We start from the raw sequence: 15114 nt of genomic DNA, 5'->3' as shown, positions 1-15114 counted from the left end.
TCTAGCCGTCGTGAACGACCCCCGTAGGTGGGAGCCTTATCCGCAATCAAGCGCGTTACATGACGACTTCATAGGAGATAAAGCAGCCCACCAATGGAAGCGTCACACTTGTCCAGGAAGCAGTAGATTGGTAACAAAGCTAGTAAGACATTTGAATGATGCAATTCTCTCTTCGCCGTGGTCGTAATAGTCTCATGCCCAGAGGAGAAAAGCCTGGTGCGCATTTGAAAGCATATATCTGTTCTCGTCTTCCATCAAGCCCTGGGGTTCACTATCCGAGTCATTGACGCCAATCCGGGTTTGTTATGCAGATCTGCTTTCAGCGCATTGTTTCACACCGATTGCGCTATGATATGGGAAAGCTTTAATTCGAGTCTAGTGTTCCTAATCGATACGTCGCAGACTCACGAGTCCAGGCATGGATGTACCGTGAAGCTGCTGCATCCGCATCGTCGGCGCGCATCTGCCTAAACCGTCGCCTGCATCTCCGATCGATCTCATGCCGAATGACGGCACCCTGCTCCTGCCTTTCTGGTCCCAGATCAGCTCGTGCAACCTGCAGGCCGCCTAGCAGAGTCAGTGGGCACTACACAGGAAGGTCGAGGACAGAAACCCGTCTTCCTCTTGTAACACCTACACGGGTCCGAAGGTTGCGACTCGGATGAACTCACAGGAGCTTCCTGTATCACACGAGGGGTTCCCAGCCGGTCCGGAATATCAGCCGCAACCCACGAGCTCGATACGACTCGCATACAGACCATGGCCATTGCATTTCACCTCTAGGCCAAGGCACATCACTCCATTAGTGGCACGATCCCCAAGAGAATATGACGCATCAGACAGACACACAGTGAAGACCTTACCACAAACAAATCGGGAGGCGGTATATACATCGTCATGGAATTCTGCAGCCTACAAGTCCACGAACGCACGAATATGTATATGTACAGTACTAGTATTGGCAGCAAAATAAACGAATCGTTGGCCCATGTGCAGCCCTTTCGCCAAGGGCGTTACATCTTTCACATCGAGGTTAGGCTGGATAGCAATCACGCACGGCGACAACTTGTCATCACGGCAGGCACCGCAAGAAAGCGCCAGGGAGCACGCCAGCATGTAGCGTAATTACGCCGCAAAAAGGAGGGTCGAAATCTAATCCCGGTGACCGCCCATCAGAAGAGCCATCAAATCTTGCGCACCCTGCACGTTCCCGCCAGGAAGACCTTGCTGCTGCTGGAGGTGAGGTGGAAGCAGATGGGACATCAGATGAGGAGGAAGTTGTTGCTGTTGTTGCTGCTGCTGACGCATTGCCAGATGCGAGACGGATGGCTGTCCTGATGGGACATGATGAGGACCAAAACCTGGCCCCTGTCCTCGCAATCCCCCGCCGACACTACCTCCGCTAAGACCCAGGAGATGCGCTTGGTTGGCAGCACGTAGGTCCATGTTGTTCTGAATCCCAAGGCCCGCCATGGAATTCACGGCCAAAGGACCCTGTGGGCCTGACGGGCTGCGAATCTGTGGGCCACCGACAAATCCTAGCGCACCACCGTTTCCACCATAGTTATTGAACGACTGCTGACCAGCCGTCGCTCCACTGTGGAGACCGCTCTGCAAACCTCCCCCCAGCCCACCCATGGGACCACCCAAGTACTGCGAAGGGTCGTGAGGCGGCCGCCCGCCAAGGTTTGCCAGCCCAGGAGGCAGTCGCTGCGGGCCGAGAGGATTCTGGTTCAGGATAGGTGAAGGAGCGCCTCGGAACTGCGGCTGTTGGAGGGGTAGACCTCCATTCCGCATCATTGCAGCCTGCTGCTGGGAATACACGGATGAAACCGAACCAGAAAACATTTGCTCCAGGTTGCGCTGCTGCTGAAGGCGGACGTTGAAGTGCAGTGGGTCGTCAAGCTGTTCGTTGAAGAGCACACCACTGGCTTCTCTGCTGCGAGAACGCGGCGGTGCGGGACGCAGCCCAGGGACCATGCCGTCGGGCACGAAATTTCGGTCATCGAGACGGCTGTCATATAGCGAGTCGAACTGACTATTCTGAGCGAATTGGTGTTGAGAATGAATCGGCTGCTGCAGATTGTGAAGATCGGGATGGTTTTGCCCGTACGCGATGGACGCCATGCGACCGGCGGAGGGAATTTGCGGGGAAACACGGTGGCTCTGCTGCTGGGAAAATATGAGTATTTATGTTTGAGAATGCGATTTCTATACAGACCTGCGCCGAATTCTGCAGCATAGCGAAAATATCCTCCATCGTCCTCGTATCCCCGGGAGTGCCATTAGTCCCATTCAAGCCCACGCCAGGCTGTCTGAGATCGGGATGAGGTGAATTCGACACGTAACCAGGAGGACCTGGTGCCTTCCTGCCACCACCGACGAGAGTTGCATCTCTTACTTTGGAGTCGAAGAACTTTGCGAAACGACTCCCTTTGCCACTGGCATAGTTGGCAGCGCCCGGGATGTTTCCACCAAGTTCAACAGAATTGCTCGGAGAGTAGCTGGCGGGACCGCCCTGCGTCCCGGCCATTTCCGCATAGGGAGCAACTGTCTCATTTGGAAGACCGAACGCTGCACGTTCGACAGCAGATGCTCGCCGCAAATCGTTCAATTGTTCTATTGATATTTCTTCGTGCAGGTGTTCAAATGTAGCAGACGAGGAAACCAAATTGCCGTGGGGAGAGAAGCTCCTGAAACCTCGCACAGAATCTGTAGGGGTACGTTTGGCATTGGTCACAAAGTGAGCATCCAGGCCAGCGGACTCGGCCAGCAGGGAAAGATTGGGCATTGAAGGGGGCATGGCTGTCGACTTCTGCGCAGTAAGGCCGGGTAGACCAGGAGGGGGTAACTGACTGATAGAAGAATCTAAGGTGGGCTGCAACTTGGACGACAACGCGTCAGGACCAGGTGCACTGCGAGAGCCGAAGGCAAGAAGACGGGAACCGGGCGGGGGATTGAAAACAGAGGCAGCAGATGAGGCTGAAGCAGACGTTTCCAAGGATGCAAAGTCAGAAAGCTGCGAGGATGAAACCGTTGCTGAAGGAATACTAGGAGTGACGTGCGAGACGATCGGCTGTTGTCCGTCCGACGATCGCTCGGCGGACTGAATAGTGGTGTTACCGAGGTTGGTGGGAGAGGCAGATTCTCTCGAGGCAGAGGAGGCCAGCACGGACATAAATGATTGCCGCCCTTCGCCTTGTGAGATAGTCAGTCGGCTCAATGACGAGAGACCAGCCGGAAGCTGTTGACCACTTGATACTCTGGAACGTCCATTGCTCGATTGCTGCGACTCTGCAGTTCCTTGCGAAGGGTGTGAGTTAGAAGCAGCACGTTCGTCTGTTGGAAACGATGAGGGGGCGCATCAATACAGGAAACACGAAACACACCGTTCCCAGTCGTCAGTTGTTCCAGCATGAAGGCAGACGCGAAGCTTTGCGCGCGCGACAGGGCCGGTCCCATCTGCGGTCCTGGTTCTGGCGAAGCGGTCGACTGCTTTTCGTTTTCCTTCTTGTCCGCCTCGCGTTTCATCATCTGCTTGAAAATCTGTATTTCATCCAGCTGGTTCTCCGGGGTGTTAGAGGAATCCTGGGATGCGGCTGTAGATGCAGAGCTCGCCTGCTTGGCTTCAGGCTTCTGAGTGGCCTCCAATGAAGCGCTGTTCTCTCTTTGTAGCCGCTCCTTCTCTTTCATGCCCTTCTTCCACGCTTGGATGCCATCTAACTCACCATCACCAGATTTCCCACCAAGAATCCCACCCCCAGAGGTGGAGGGAACGTATGTTTCCATCCATGCTGGTTCTGCTTCTCTATTCCTATCTCTGCGGTCATCATTGTCTTTGGAATCATCACCAGCGCCCCCGGGCCTCCTTTCTCGTCCCACCCCACGTCGCGATCGGGTATCGCGATCGTCAGAACCATTGGGCCTTTCACGGTCGCGTTCGTCATACCTGTCCCATACTCGCTCCCGCTCACGTTCGCGCCTCGTAGCAATTCGTTCGTCGCGTTTGCCATCGTCATTCCAACGTCTTGGATCTTCCTCCGAGTCTCGCTCAGAGTCCTTGGGGCGATACCTCCCTCGAGAGTCCCTCTGAGAGACGTCCTCTCGGTCCCGGTCACTACGATTGTAGAAGTCGTCCCACTCTCTACGACGACTGTCATCACGCTCACGACGGGAGTACTCCTCCTTGTCTCTGCGAAGGTCGTCGCGGTCGCCATCGCCTCTGCGATCACGGAGCCTTTCCCTTTCTCTGTCTCTCTCGTCGCGGTCGCGCCTGGTTGACGACGGCTCACGTCTTGTTCTTGACGACTCCCGAGCCCGGGATCGTGGCCTCTCGCGATCCCTCCTAGAGTTATCAGAGCCTATGCAAGGTGTTTATGAGGATTGTGCACGGAGAATATAAAACAAATCCTACTCACGATCGTCTCGGCCTGAGCGTGCAGGTTCTGATCCTAAAACGACATCAGTTACTGCAAATCGAGCGTAAATGAACGGAAACGCACCTCTTCTCCAATCCTCGCTACTCTCACCGATCTTGCGCTTCGGCACGTCTCGTGTCTCATTGCGGCGTGAGGTCGAGGAAGAATTTTGCGTCTGACCGAGTCTACTCGTCGCACCGGACACCAAATGAGGAGCAGAGTCTCGTTCTTTGGTACGGATATTGCTGGAGGCGGAAAGGGCGAGTCGATCACGATCATACTTGTCAGATAGCTATACTCGGGTTAAGAAGCGAAATAGGGAAGAAAGTAACTGCAACGCACATTTCTTAACCGCTCTTGACCTTCTTTATCTCTAAGGTCGCGTTCCCTCTCCCGCTCCAAATCTTTGTCCTTGTCGCGGTCGTTAGTACGAAGTGACTGGTGTCTGAAGTTGCCCATCTGAGAAGGTTGGGAAAGCGTCGCCCGAAATGATTGTTTCGGGTTCTCTGTGTCAACGACAGTACTCAGAAACACTCTTCCAGCAAAAAACGACAAAAGACATACCTCCGTCATCGAGGTCCCGTCGGAAGCTACCATTCACTCAGTACCACTGCAGATAATGAGCAACCGCCTACTGACCGTCTGTCCCTAGCACTCAGCGAAGTGCCAGATGTTTCCGGGTCTTTCTTTGCAGTGATAAGCTGCTCGTGCCAATCTCTGTAGAAGCAGATGTCAATGACTGAACACGGAGGTGCACGAGTAGACGCACCCAAACCACTCTTTCAAAGGGGGCATATCATGGGGAGGCTGGACCAATGGCGAGTAGGCTAAGTACAGAATCTGTGCACGAGTATACGAGCGGAAAGGTCTCGTGTTCCTGCCTGGGCTTTCATGAGTAGAATGGTCTGATGTTTCGGTGTCTTCAAGGACGGCGATTTGCGCCACGGCATCGGCCAGGTTATCGACTGCAGTGTCGGATTGGAGAGCTGTTTCAATCTCATCTTGCTTATGATTGTCAGTATCGACAGAGGCCATGTCTTGTTGTCAGAAGGGTTTGAGAGAGAGCGCAGTGGGTGCAGAAGTCGGGGTCGACCAGCCAGCAAGCGCGGGACTTGAAACTTCCTTCGCGAATTTACAACTGCGCCTTGCAGCGGCAAGACCACGATCGCCAGTCAGTCTCTCCAACATCTACGCATCCATCAAGCTTTGCTAGCGCAGCGATGCCATGCAGCAACTGACTCTCAAGCATTTTGTCTTGCAGCAACGCGTACTAAATCTCTATCGGCAAGTTATTCGAGGATCACGATGTGCGAGCCAATCTTCGTGCTCCGTGTTCGGCAATGCTCACTTGATAGCCAGCTATCCCTGACCCAATCGCTCGTAAAGAGACTATCGCCTGGATTCGCGCCGAGTTTGAGAGAAATAAGTACATTGAAGACGTAGTGCGTCTTTATGTTTTTGTCCCGTCTCACATATGGCTTACGGACTTCATATCAGAATCTCATCGAAGACAAATTAGCGTCAGGCCGTAGAGAACTGAAACAGATTTTGCCAAGTCTGACGTTACCCCTGCGGTAGATGTGAGTCGCCCGAGGCTCCCTATTCGCCTTTATGCGTAAGAATCGACATTGACATGCGTAGAAGTCGGTGCCCGAATAATCTCTCGAATGTTAGCCGTGCGTCCACAACTATAGGTAATGAAACGCTGCAACATCTTCGATAGTGAAACTAGGTATTTTTCAAGTGAAAGATCAGCAAAAGTCTCAGGTGAGCTTCGTCTTGTCGTCCCTTCGTCCTTCATTGTCCAACCACATTTATGTGCATCTGATGTACCCCTTGCATATTTTCTGGCGCCTCTGGTAACGGTCCAGCAGCGACTATTTACAGTCGGACCTCGAGATACCGGCCGGCGTTTAGAGGTGAGCGTTTCATATGTCCATGTGCATGGATTGCACGTATGGGGACAATATGGTCTAAACAGGGTGTGCAGTGCAGGTCGCATGAGCGATACGCGAGGCTGTGGTCAGCTTCTATCAGTCCTGGTTCGGCCGCCGCCCAGCCAATCTCAAGCGCTCGTATATAAGCACCCTCTGGGTCATAATCCGGATATTGGCCCCTCTCTATCTTTCCCATATCTTCTCACAGTTTCTACAATATCTCGGTTCGCCTGTAGAAGACATGGACATCTTCATGTGCAACCTACCCATGTCCTTGACCCCCAACCAGCTCAAAATCCGCATTGCGACAGAGCTACACTCTCCCGACTTCGGTCGTCGTACTGCGGGTAACAATCCTATCAATTTTGAAGTTCGCATATCTAACAAAAAAGGGCGTGCTCCGGTGGGTTTCCTAACCGTGCCTACGATAGAGATCGGTCAAGAATTTCTAGAGGAATACGGGGGTAATACGTCTCAGAAACCCATTGTTATTGGTGGTTCCAGGATCAAATTCCTTCCAGGCAAACGAGAAGCGAAGGAGGACGTCCTAGAGATGATTAGGCGCCTCCCATATATCGATCCTAGGATGATCGAGGAGAGGGATGCCCAAGCCAATGAATTACAGTCTCATGCAGTCTCTGTCAGTACGCTCCAATTTGGATGGGTGTGCAGAGATAACATTTTCTCCATCGAATGGGAGAAGCAATGCGCTATCAGGGGCAGTATGGCTTACAACGAAGACAGACGCGAATTTCGCATCAAGGTACCGGACGTCAAACAGAGTCGTATAATTGCGATTCGTGCCGCACAGGTTTACTGGCTTGGTGCTGCTCCTGATGGCACGCGCGATGGCATGCGTATGCCGGTTCTATTCTTCCACCTCAACCACCCTCCTTCCTTCGAAATCGAGCCTGACCAGTCAGAACTCATTGCGTTGCTTGCCAATCTATTCACGCGAGCAAATGCGCCCACCCGCCATCGTTGGACATCATTCGACGACACACACGCTGAGATCGCCCCCTACACGTCTCTCGCGCTTCGCATTGTTTGCACCTCACAGGCGGATCTGGATACCTTCCAATATTTTCGTGACATCGCACACATGACGTGCCACGATTACACCTATTCCGTCCAGAAGAGAGACCTATTCTCTTCCACCGTTCGCCACATGTATAGTTCATGGATTGCAGATTTAGACTGGAAGGTGGCATTTCAAGTTGAAGCGCTGTCACGCAGCTATCTCATCGACATGAAGGAGCTCCTGAGCCTGCGGCCGCGCATCGAGCAGATGGTCGAGGCAAGAGGGACCGCAATGACAAGCACTTTCCTTCGCGACTTCGGCTCCGAACTGAAAGCAACGTTATGGTATGGAGATGGGTCTGAGATACCGGTAGACGCGGTGGAACAGTTCTTCTCTCGATCATGGAGGAGATACTTGCAGAGTCCGATTGCGCCGATCCAACCTATCTCGACTGACAACTTTGAATGCCTTCGTGTCATCGTTACCCCGACAACATCCTATCTCGAGGGTCCGTTTCCGGAGCGATCGAACAGAGTAATGCGCCGATATGTTGCCAACCAGGACAGTTTCCTCCGCGTCAGTTTCGTTGACGAGACGAGACTCACTCACCGGTTTGATCGTGAGGTTGACGGTCGGACCTTCATTAATCGTACCGTCAAGCACCTCCTCGTCCACGGCATGACTGTTGCTGGTCGACACTTCGACTTCCTTGCATATTCACAATCTGCGTTGAAAGAACATTCGGTGTGGTTCGTCAAAGAATTCGTGCATATCGATGGCACCACAGTCAATGCTACAACCATTCGGAAGAGCCTGGGATCGTTTCGGGACTTAGCCTTCGACCCACAGTTGATATACTGTCCTGCACGATATGCCGCGCGGATGTCACAAGCATTCACCACAACAGATTCCTCAATTGCAATTGAACCGGAGGAGGTCATGCCCTTGGATGACGTCATGGACAGCGAGGATAGGTACTGTTTCACGGACGGAGTCGGCACACTTTCAGCAGAGCTTGCTAGGGAGATTTGGATGGAACTAAGATTGAAGCGGCGGCGTGCTCGACGTACAAAAACATATCCTCGTTTATTCCAAATTCGGTTCATGGGATCCAAGGGCATGCTTAGTGTCGATTACACGCTCAAGGGCCGCAGCATATGTCTGCGTCCATCTATGATCAAGTTCGACTCCCCCAACTCGATGGAAGTCGAAATTGCAAGGGCATTTGACAAACCGGGTCCATACTATCTTAACCGGCCGCTGATAATGCTCTTGGAAGGGCTTGGAGTACCGTACGAGGTCTTCCTAGCCCTCCAAGAGGATGCAGTACGCAGAGCACAAGGTGCGGTGAAGTCTCTCGAGCTATCAGCACGCTTGCTGGAGGCGTATGGTCTTGGAGCATCCTATCGACTAACTTCTACCATGCTGCATCTTCATCGGCTTAGTATTGGGCCTCTCAAGAAGGACATCTTCTGGCAGCAAATGATGGATTTCGCTGTCAATCATGTCCTCAGAGAGCTCAAACATCATGCTCGGATCCCGGTTCCCCAAGGGTGGACCGTGGTTGGAGTAGCTGATGTGCACGGCTACCTAGAAGAAGGGCAGATATTTGTTTGCATTGATAGTCAAGACCAGAACGAGCCATTCTATCTCGAAGGTCCCGTTTTGATATCGCGGTCACCCACCATTCATCCCGGAGATGTGCAGATTGTGCACGCAATCGGTAGACCGCCTCCTGGCTCCCCGTTCCAGAAGGAGTCATTGCCCAACAGTGTCGTGTTCTCAATCAAAGGTAGGCTAAGGGAATTTCAAGGCTCGAATTAGTGCTCACGTCCACGTAACTTTCGCTTGCCTCTAGGTGCTCGTCCTCTGCCGTCTTGCCTTGGAGGCGGTGACTTAGACGGCGATGTGTACAATGTCACAACAATGCCGGATCTTCATCCACGACGTACATATGCGGCGGCCTCATATGACCCAGCGAAGAGAAAGACCGTGGACCACGAGAGCACGATCGAAGACGTCGCAGATTTCGTTGCGGAGTACATTAACAGCGACGTAAGTTGGAAGCCCGACTCCCCGCAGCAAGGATGCCCTTATTGACCAATCGGGTTCTTAGACCTTAGGAATTATTGCTATAAACTGGCTCATCATTGCAGACCAGAGCAGTCAAGGAATCTTGGATCCTGACTGCTTGCGACTCGCACAACTGCATAGCGATGCCGTCGACTATCCCAAGAGCGGAAACCCCGTCCCTCTTGATAGGATCCCGCAACTCAAATTCCGAGCGAAACCCGACTGGAATGCGCCGGAAACTCTAGTCAGAGAATCTCCCAGGTATTACGAAAGCAACAGAGCCATTGGGCGGTTGTTCCGTGAAATCGAGTTGCCTGCACTGAGGACTGCTACCAAAGCGTCACGAGCACAACGTCGACATCTAAAAGACGGGCAGGAGTTTGACCTGGCGGATATTGTCCAGGAGTTCCAATCGTATGAACCACGCGAGGACAACTACGTGCAGCTCACGGTTGAGCACCGTATATCGGAGTACATCCCGATTCCTGAGGATGTCGACGTCGAGGAGTCCCTGATAGAGACTATGTGGGAGCTATTTCGATCTTATTCGGCTCAGCTCCGCACGATATGCGCTGATCACACGCTCTCGTATTCTCGCGACGCTATGCTCACGGAAGAGGAGGCGGTCGTGGGTACAATTGTCGCCAGGTCATCACAACCACGGAGACGCAAGGATATGATGTCCCAGCTGAGGGAACAGACGGCAAGCCTCGTCGAGAGCGTTCGAGCTGGCATATCGGGCGACGACGACACCCCTTCCGAAGAGTCCTTGTTGCGAGCGTGGATCGCGTACAAGGTCGCTCTCATTCAGGACGACTATTTCGGGGCTCGCAGTTTCGCTTGGATAGCTCTTGGCGAGGCATTCGATGCGATCAAAGATATAGAGCAGGAGGATCAGAGGCTTTTGAGGTGAATATAGCGGTGTGACGCAGGTCCATTACTATGTTCAAACGGAGCAACATCGCAGTCTTGCAAATGGCTAAGACGTTATGGAAGGGAAATGATTTACGTAGCAAACGGCATCCACACATGTACAGTAACATCTTACAAATTGACTAGACTCACAGCACAGTGCGAGATCCTTGCTCGGTCACGCGTCAACTCATACACAACAGCATTCGCCAAAGCGAGGATTTGCAGGAATGCATGTGCAGCCAAGGCTGCGAGAAGTGGATGTTTATGCAGTGTTGCGAAGAACTGTGGAATAGTTAGGACTTTATAGCATGAATGACAGCTCGGCACTTACTCAGAATTACCGAATCGCCTCTGCATAAAAATGGCGTTAAGAACATGCGCATTGACGGCTGCTGAGGGTCAAATAACTCACCGTAGGAACATTTTGCTGATGAAGCGGTCCTTGTTCACCGGTTTCTTGTTCTTTCCCTTGGGCATTTCCGTCCACATCTGTATTACATTCAGTATCAATGAAGGCAGGTTGTACAAGCCAAACGTACCTCCTTGACGTTCTCCAGGACCTATATGAGAAACGTGAGATCAGAACTGCTTAGCGAACAACAAGCAGCGCACCATGTTACTATGCCTGTCGAATGCCTTCACACGAGCCAGTAGCTTTTTATTATTTCGTAGTGAAACGAGGACCTGCGTGTGATTCCTGACGGCTTGCTGCAGAACAGACAACGGCCCCTGGCTGATCTCATGTTCCTCCAGAGCTCGCAGTTGAGCTTCGTCCAGCTCAGACTTCGGCACGTGGACATATTGACTGTAAAGGTGTTCACTGCTCATTTCAAGTACGCAAGGAGCATGAGACTTACCTCATCTTCGCAAGCTGAGGGACTGCGACTAAGTTTGGCTGCTGGACGGGGTGGTTGCTGAGCTCGAGGAACGTGTTTGGCAACGACCAAACAAGGGCATCAAAAAAGTATAGCATCCTGAGTGGACGCCGGACTTCATACAGACTCTGCGCTCTCGCGGTATTTTCGCACCAGGCTCTCTTTCCAAGCAATTATCACCATGGGTCGCATGAAACAGAAGGGAAAGGCCGGTGCCGCCAAGGCCTATATGACCCGTTCGGTGGCAATGAAAAAACTGCAATGCTCTCTCGCAGACTTTCGCCGGCTGTGCATTCTCAAAGGTTGTAGATGCAGTGCGAAGTCTGTCTTTACAAGTGCTTACGGATAACTCAAGGTATATTCCCTCGCGAGCCGCGCAACCGGAAGCGTGCAAACAAGGGTTCTACTGCACCGGCATCGTTCTACTATGCCAAGGACATAGCTTATCTCGCACATGAGCCTGTCTTGAAGAAACTTAGGGAACACAAAGCGTTTGCTAAGAAGCTGGCGCGAGCATTGGGCAGAGGAGAATGGAGCAGTGCGAAGAGTTTGGAGGAAAATAAGCCGGTATACCGCTTGGACCACATCATTAAAGAGAGGTCAGTGACCACTCTTCTTTTTGCTCTCGTAAATTGACACTGTTTCCAGGTATCCAACATTCGTTGATGCTGTCCGTGACATCGACGATGCTCTGTGTATGATTTTCCTCTTCGCGTCACTACCGTCCGACGGTCGAGTCGCACCCTCCCTGATCGAGAACTGTTCTCGTCTTGCTTCTGAGTGGCAGCTATATGTTATGCACACTCAGGCTCTCCGAAAGACCTTTCTTTCCATAAAAGGTGTCTATTACCAAGCGGAGGTAATGGACCAGACCGTTACGTGGCTTGTGCCATACCAGTTCACCCAGAACGTAAGTAACGAGTTACTGCAACGGAGGATTTTAGCTCACAAACCTCAAGATTCCTCCAGATGTCGATGTTCGCGTCATGCTGACATTCTTGGAGTTATACCAGACACTACTTGGCTTCGTGTTTTTCAAACTTTACACAGATGTCGGGCTTGTCTATCCTCCCCCTCGAGACACGGAGAAAGATGACAGTGGAGCTGGAGTTGGTGCCTTCCGTCTCCAAGAGGCCACGTCTTCTCAGTCAACTGCGCCCAAAGGCAAGTCAGTCGAGGTCGATGGCAAGCGAATCTCCAGTAAAGATGTCAGGCAAACGATCAAAACCATCGCCACCACCTCTGACGATAACGTCGACGTTGATATGCCCGCTGCCGACTCCGCACCCATCGAGGAGGATGAGGAGGAGTTCGTTTCTCATCCCTCTACATCTAACCCCGAAGAAGCCGCCGCGTTGCCGACACTCAAAACTCTCGCATCTCTCCCTCAATCCGGCTCATCAAAGTTATTCGCGCCGTATACGTTTTGGCTCTCGCGAGAAACGTCGCGCCCGATCTTTGAATTCATCGTACGCTCGTTCGGTGGTCGCATAGGCTGGCCTGCTTCGTCTGGCAGTGGCTCTCTCTTCGATGAGACTGACGAGTCGATAACGCACGTCATCATTGATCGTCCTATTGTGGAGACACCGCACCTGACAGAAGAGGAGAAGGAGAGAAGGAGACGACGGAAGTATGTGCAACCCCAATGGGTTGTTGATTGTATCAATGCTGGAAAGATCCTGCTCGAGGAGCCATATCTTCAGGGTCAGACTCTCCCTCCACATCTCAGCCCCTTCGGCGATCGTGCAGGGGCATATGATCCAACTATCGCACTCACTGGCCAGGACGCTACAATGGAAGACGAAGAGGTAGAGGAAAATGCGGTGGGCAGTGAGGCGGACGAGGAGGATGCGGTGCCGCCAGAGCAGGCGGCTTTGAAGGCTGCGGCATCAGCGGTGGATGAAGCTGCTCTCAGAACAGCAGAGCTGCAAGCAGAAGCCGCTGGAATAGACTATGACACCTTTGAGCAGGAGGCGAAGAAGTCTAAGAAGAAAGCTAAAAAGGCGGTCGTCGAAGAGGAAGGCGAGGGTGAGCAGGAGATGAACAAGATGTTGATGAGCAATAAGCAGCGCAAGTTGTACGAGAGGATGAAGTATGGAGAGCGGAAGCGGGCAGTGGAGGTATGCCTTCATATCGGCGTTGTCACTTACATTACTGACGATATGCTTATGTAGCGTCAAAATTTGGAGCAAAAGAAGCGTACGCTCGAGAAGGCGAAAAAGCGACAAGCCAAGGCTTAAGTATCTGGCAACGCCTCCGTCATGTCCCACTCATTGACCACCAGACGTACTTGCATTATCATTACTCATCATTTCTATGTCACTTGACTACGGTCGATCTGAAAGCCAGACAACTTGCGTAAGTAAGACAGTTTGCACCAGGGACAGGTAAGGTATAAGAGAGGATTCGAGTAAGTGAGATGAGAGTTCGACAGTCACAAGATCACGGTCTGGCGTATTGCGTTCGAGACATACCAACGGTGGCTACGGTCCACGCATATGCGGCGTTATTCGAGTGAGCGAGGCACTGATGCTATGGGCTTTCCGCTACTCACCATTAGGTCAGATCTCACCGGATTCCCAGTCATCAAGCAGTTTATCCATCTTCTCGATTAGCTGCTCCCGGGTGAACATCTGCACGGCATATCCTCCTCGACGGAGTGCTCTGATGCTGGCCCAGACCCAATTCTGGCAATTCCAGTTTGTGTGGTGGCGGGTGATCTCCACATCGGCCAGAATGCGTTCAGCATCGGCCAAATCCGCCTGACGGATCGTACCGATGGGCAAGTCCCCTCGCCAGTTAGCGTCTCTGAGCGGGACGTCGTTGTGCTGGTCGAAATAATAGGTGTCAATATTCCCGGCCGCGTTATATATGTTGCCACTCGGCTCGTCCCCGATGTCCGACGTTATGATCGTCAAGGCCCAGTGCAATGGAAAAACCTTGCCATCCGAGTCTTTGCCACGCCACGTTTGGGTAACTTGGACGACATAATTCTTCGTTGAGCTGGTCATCGTGGGGTCTAATGCAGGACTGCAACAGACGACGAAATCGCGATTAACTCTCTCAGCATTCAAGATATCGGATACGCCACACATACGTGTCGTTGGGCATGAAAACGTCGAGTGGCGAAGACGACTACGAGGATGGACGTGGATGGAACGTGTCGAATGTGAACACGTCCTCAGGGATGGAGGAAGATAGTGGTTGAGATGAAGGAGAAACAGGCACTTTATACCGATTGGGGGCCACCGCCTGCCACCGCGTGAGTGTGAGGCCTGTGGCCCGCTATACGGACAATGCATAAAGGATTTTCCAAACGAGATGTGGGCGCCTGCCAATACTGTGACCGTGTTTGTCCCGGTTGCCTAATCGAGCCAGGGCACCCCTCCACACTGTCTGTACCCATCTCCAAGCTGGATTTCTCTGCACGAGCAGTCTATCTGCACTCAGTGTCCTCTCGTGTGCTCTTAGACGTGCCGCGCCTGCGGTATGACTGGAAAGCTTAGCACAGGAGCCAGGGAATCACCTCCCCTTCCAGTGCACGCTAGCGCGTCCGAGCCGCCTCCACCGTACCAGGAAGACAGCCATGAGAGTTCTGTCTTCGCCGCTGCAACTACAACGACCACTACTCGCATAATCACGACGACAACGCGTACGACTACTACTCATTTCCTGTCGCTTCCTCTTTGGAGACGACGCAGCCCGCAGGCCTTCTCGTTACCCGCTCCGAAACAACGACGACTATCATCCGATGAGCTGCACTCTGCCCAGCAAGTGGCAAGCTCCAGCGGTTTGAGACGAGATAAGGATCTGCCTCCGACTCCCTCGGTGAGCGAGGAGCACGTTGGATTGGATTCAGGCCGGCAGAGGTGTGA

The 15114-nt window shown here is 52.6% G+C and overlaps 6 protein-coding genes across 6 annotated transcripts; 3 read left to right on the top strand and 3 right to left on the bottom strand.

Moving 5' to 3' along the window:
* Positions 1-730: 730 nt before the first annotated feature.
* Positions 731-5507, bottom strand: LAESUDRAFT_812541 (uncharacterized protein). Its single transcript, XM_040914414.1, has 9 exons — positions 5188-5507; positions 5058-5135; positions 4983-5008; positions 4761-4924; positions 4503-4710; positions 4419-4451; positions 3390-4361; positions 2222-3339; positions 731-2172 (listed from the first exon to the last, which is right to left on the bottom strand). The coding sequence occupies exons 1-9, from the start codon at positions 5451-5453 to the stop codon at positions 1153-1155; spliced, it is 3885 nt and encodes a 1294-aa protein (XP_040764619.1). The 5' UTR covers positions 5454-5507; the 3' UTR covers positions 731-1152.
* A 136-nt stretch (positions 5508-5643) lies between these two features.
* Positions 5644-5996, top strand: LAESUDRAFT_652446 (uncharacterized protein; the record flags this gene model as incomplete). Its single annotated transcript, XM_040904363.1, has 3 exons — positions 5644-5725; positions 5778-5860; positions 5916-5996. The coding sequence occupies 3 exons, from the start codon at positions 5644-5646 to the stop codon at positions 5994-5996; spliced, it is 246 nt and encodes an 81-aa protein (XP_040764618.1).
* A 600-nt stretch (positions 5997-6596) lies between these two features.
* LAESUDRAFT_652760 (RdRP-domain-containing protein) lies at positions 6597-10362 on the top strand (the record flags this gene model as incomplete). Its single annotated transcript, XM_040904377.1, has 3 exons — positions 6597-9168; positions 9235-9431; positions 9493-10362. 3 exons carry the CDS (start codon positions 6597-6599, stop codon positions 10360-10362), a joined length of 3639 nt encoding a protein of 1212 aa, XP_040764617.1.
* Positions 10363-10626: 264 nt separating this feature from the next.
* Positions 10627-11192, bottom strand: LAESUDRAFT_736734 (Sm-like ribonucleoprotein; the record flags this gene model as incomplete). Its single annotated transcript, XM_040910715.1, has 5 exons — positions 10627-10646; positions 10696-10715; positions 10777-10853; positions 10904-10924; positions 10977-11192. The coding sequence occupies 5 exons, from the start codon at positions 11190-11192 to the stop codon at positions 10627-10629; spliced, it is 354 nt and encodes a 117-aa protein (XP_040764616.1).
* Positions 11193-11420: 228 nt separating this feature from the next.
* LAESUDRAFT_759045 (uncharacterized protein) lies at positions 11421-13479 on the top strand (the record flags this gene model as incomplete). Its single annotated transcript, XM_040912536.1, has 5 exons — positions 11421-11541; positions 11595-11838; positions 11888-12149; positions 12199-13359; positions 13414-13479. 5 exons carry the CDS (start codon positions 11421-11423, stop codon positions 13477-13479), a joined length of 1854 nt encoding a protein of 617 aa, XP_040764615.1.
* A 35-nt stretch (positions 13480-13514) lies between these two features.
* Positions 13515-14526, bottom strand: LAESUDRAFT_725627 (uncharacterized protein). The gene is made up of 3 exons (XM_040908853.1): positions 14337-14526; positions 13794-14269; positions 13515-13722 (listed from the first exon to the last, which is right to left on the bottom strand). The coding sequence occupies exons 1-2, from the start codon at positions 14348-14350 to the stop codon at positions 13801-13803; spliced, it is 483 nt and encodes a 160-aa protein (XP_040764614.1). The 5' UTR covers positions 14351-14526; the 3' UTR covers positions 13515-13722; positions 13794-13800.
* Between the last annotated feature and the right edge of the window lie 588 nt (positions 14527-15114).

This window comes from Laetiporus sulphureus (assembly GCF_001632365.1).
Source record: "Laetiporus sulphureus 93-53 unplaced genomic scaffold LAESUscaffold_18, whole genome shotgun sequence".
In the NCBI taxonomy this organism is placed as follows: Eukaryota; Fungi; Basidiomycota; class Agaricomycetes; order Polyporales; family Laetiporaceae; genus Laetiporus; species Laetiporus sulphureus.
Note: the sequence above shows the minus strand (reverse complement) of the source record. Positions and strands in the feature narration are given on the sequence as shown.

Coding starts and splice junctions, on each gene's coding strand:
- LAESUDRAFT_812541 (XM_040914414.1), bottom strand. CDS start 5,453: ATGGCCTCTGTCGATACTGACAATCATAAGCAAGATGAGATTGAAACA. Junction 5,009..5,057: donor CTGAGTGCTAGGGACAGACG/GTCAGTAGGCGG, acceptor AGTGAATGGTAG/CTTCCGACGGGACCTCGATG. Junction 4,362..4,418: donor ACGCTCAGGCCGAGACGATC/GTGAGTAGGATT, acceptor CACCTTGCATAG/GCTCTGATAACTCTAGGAGG.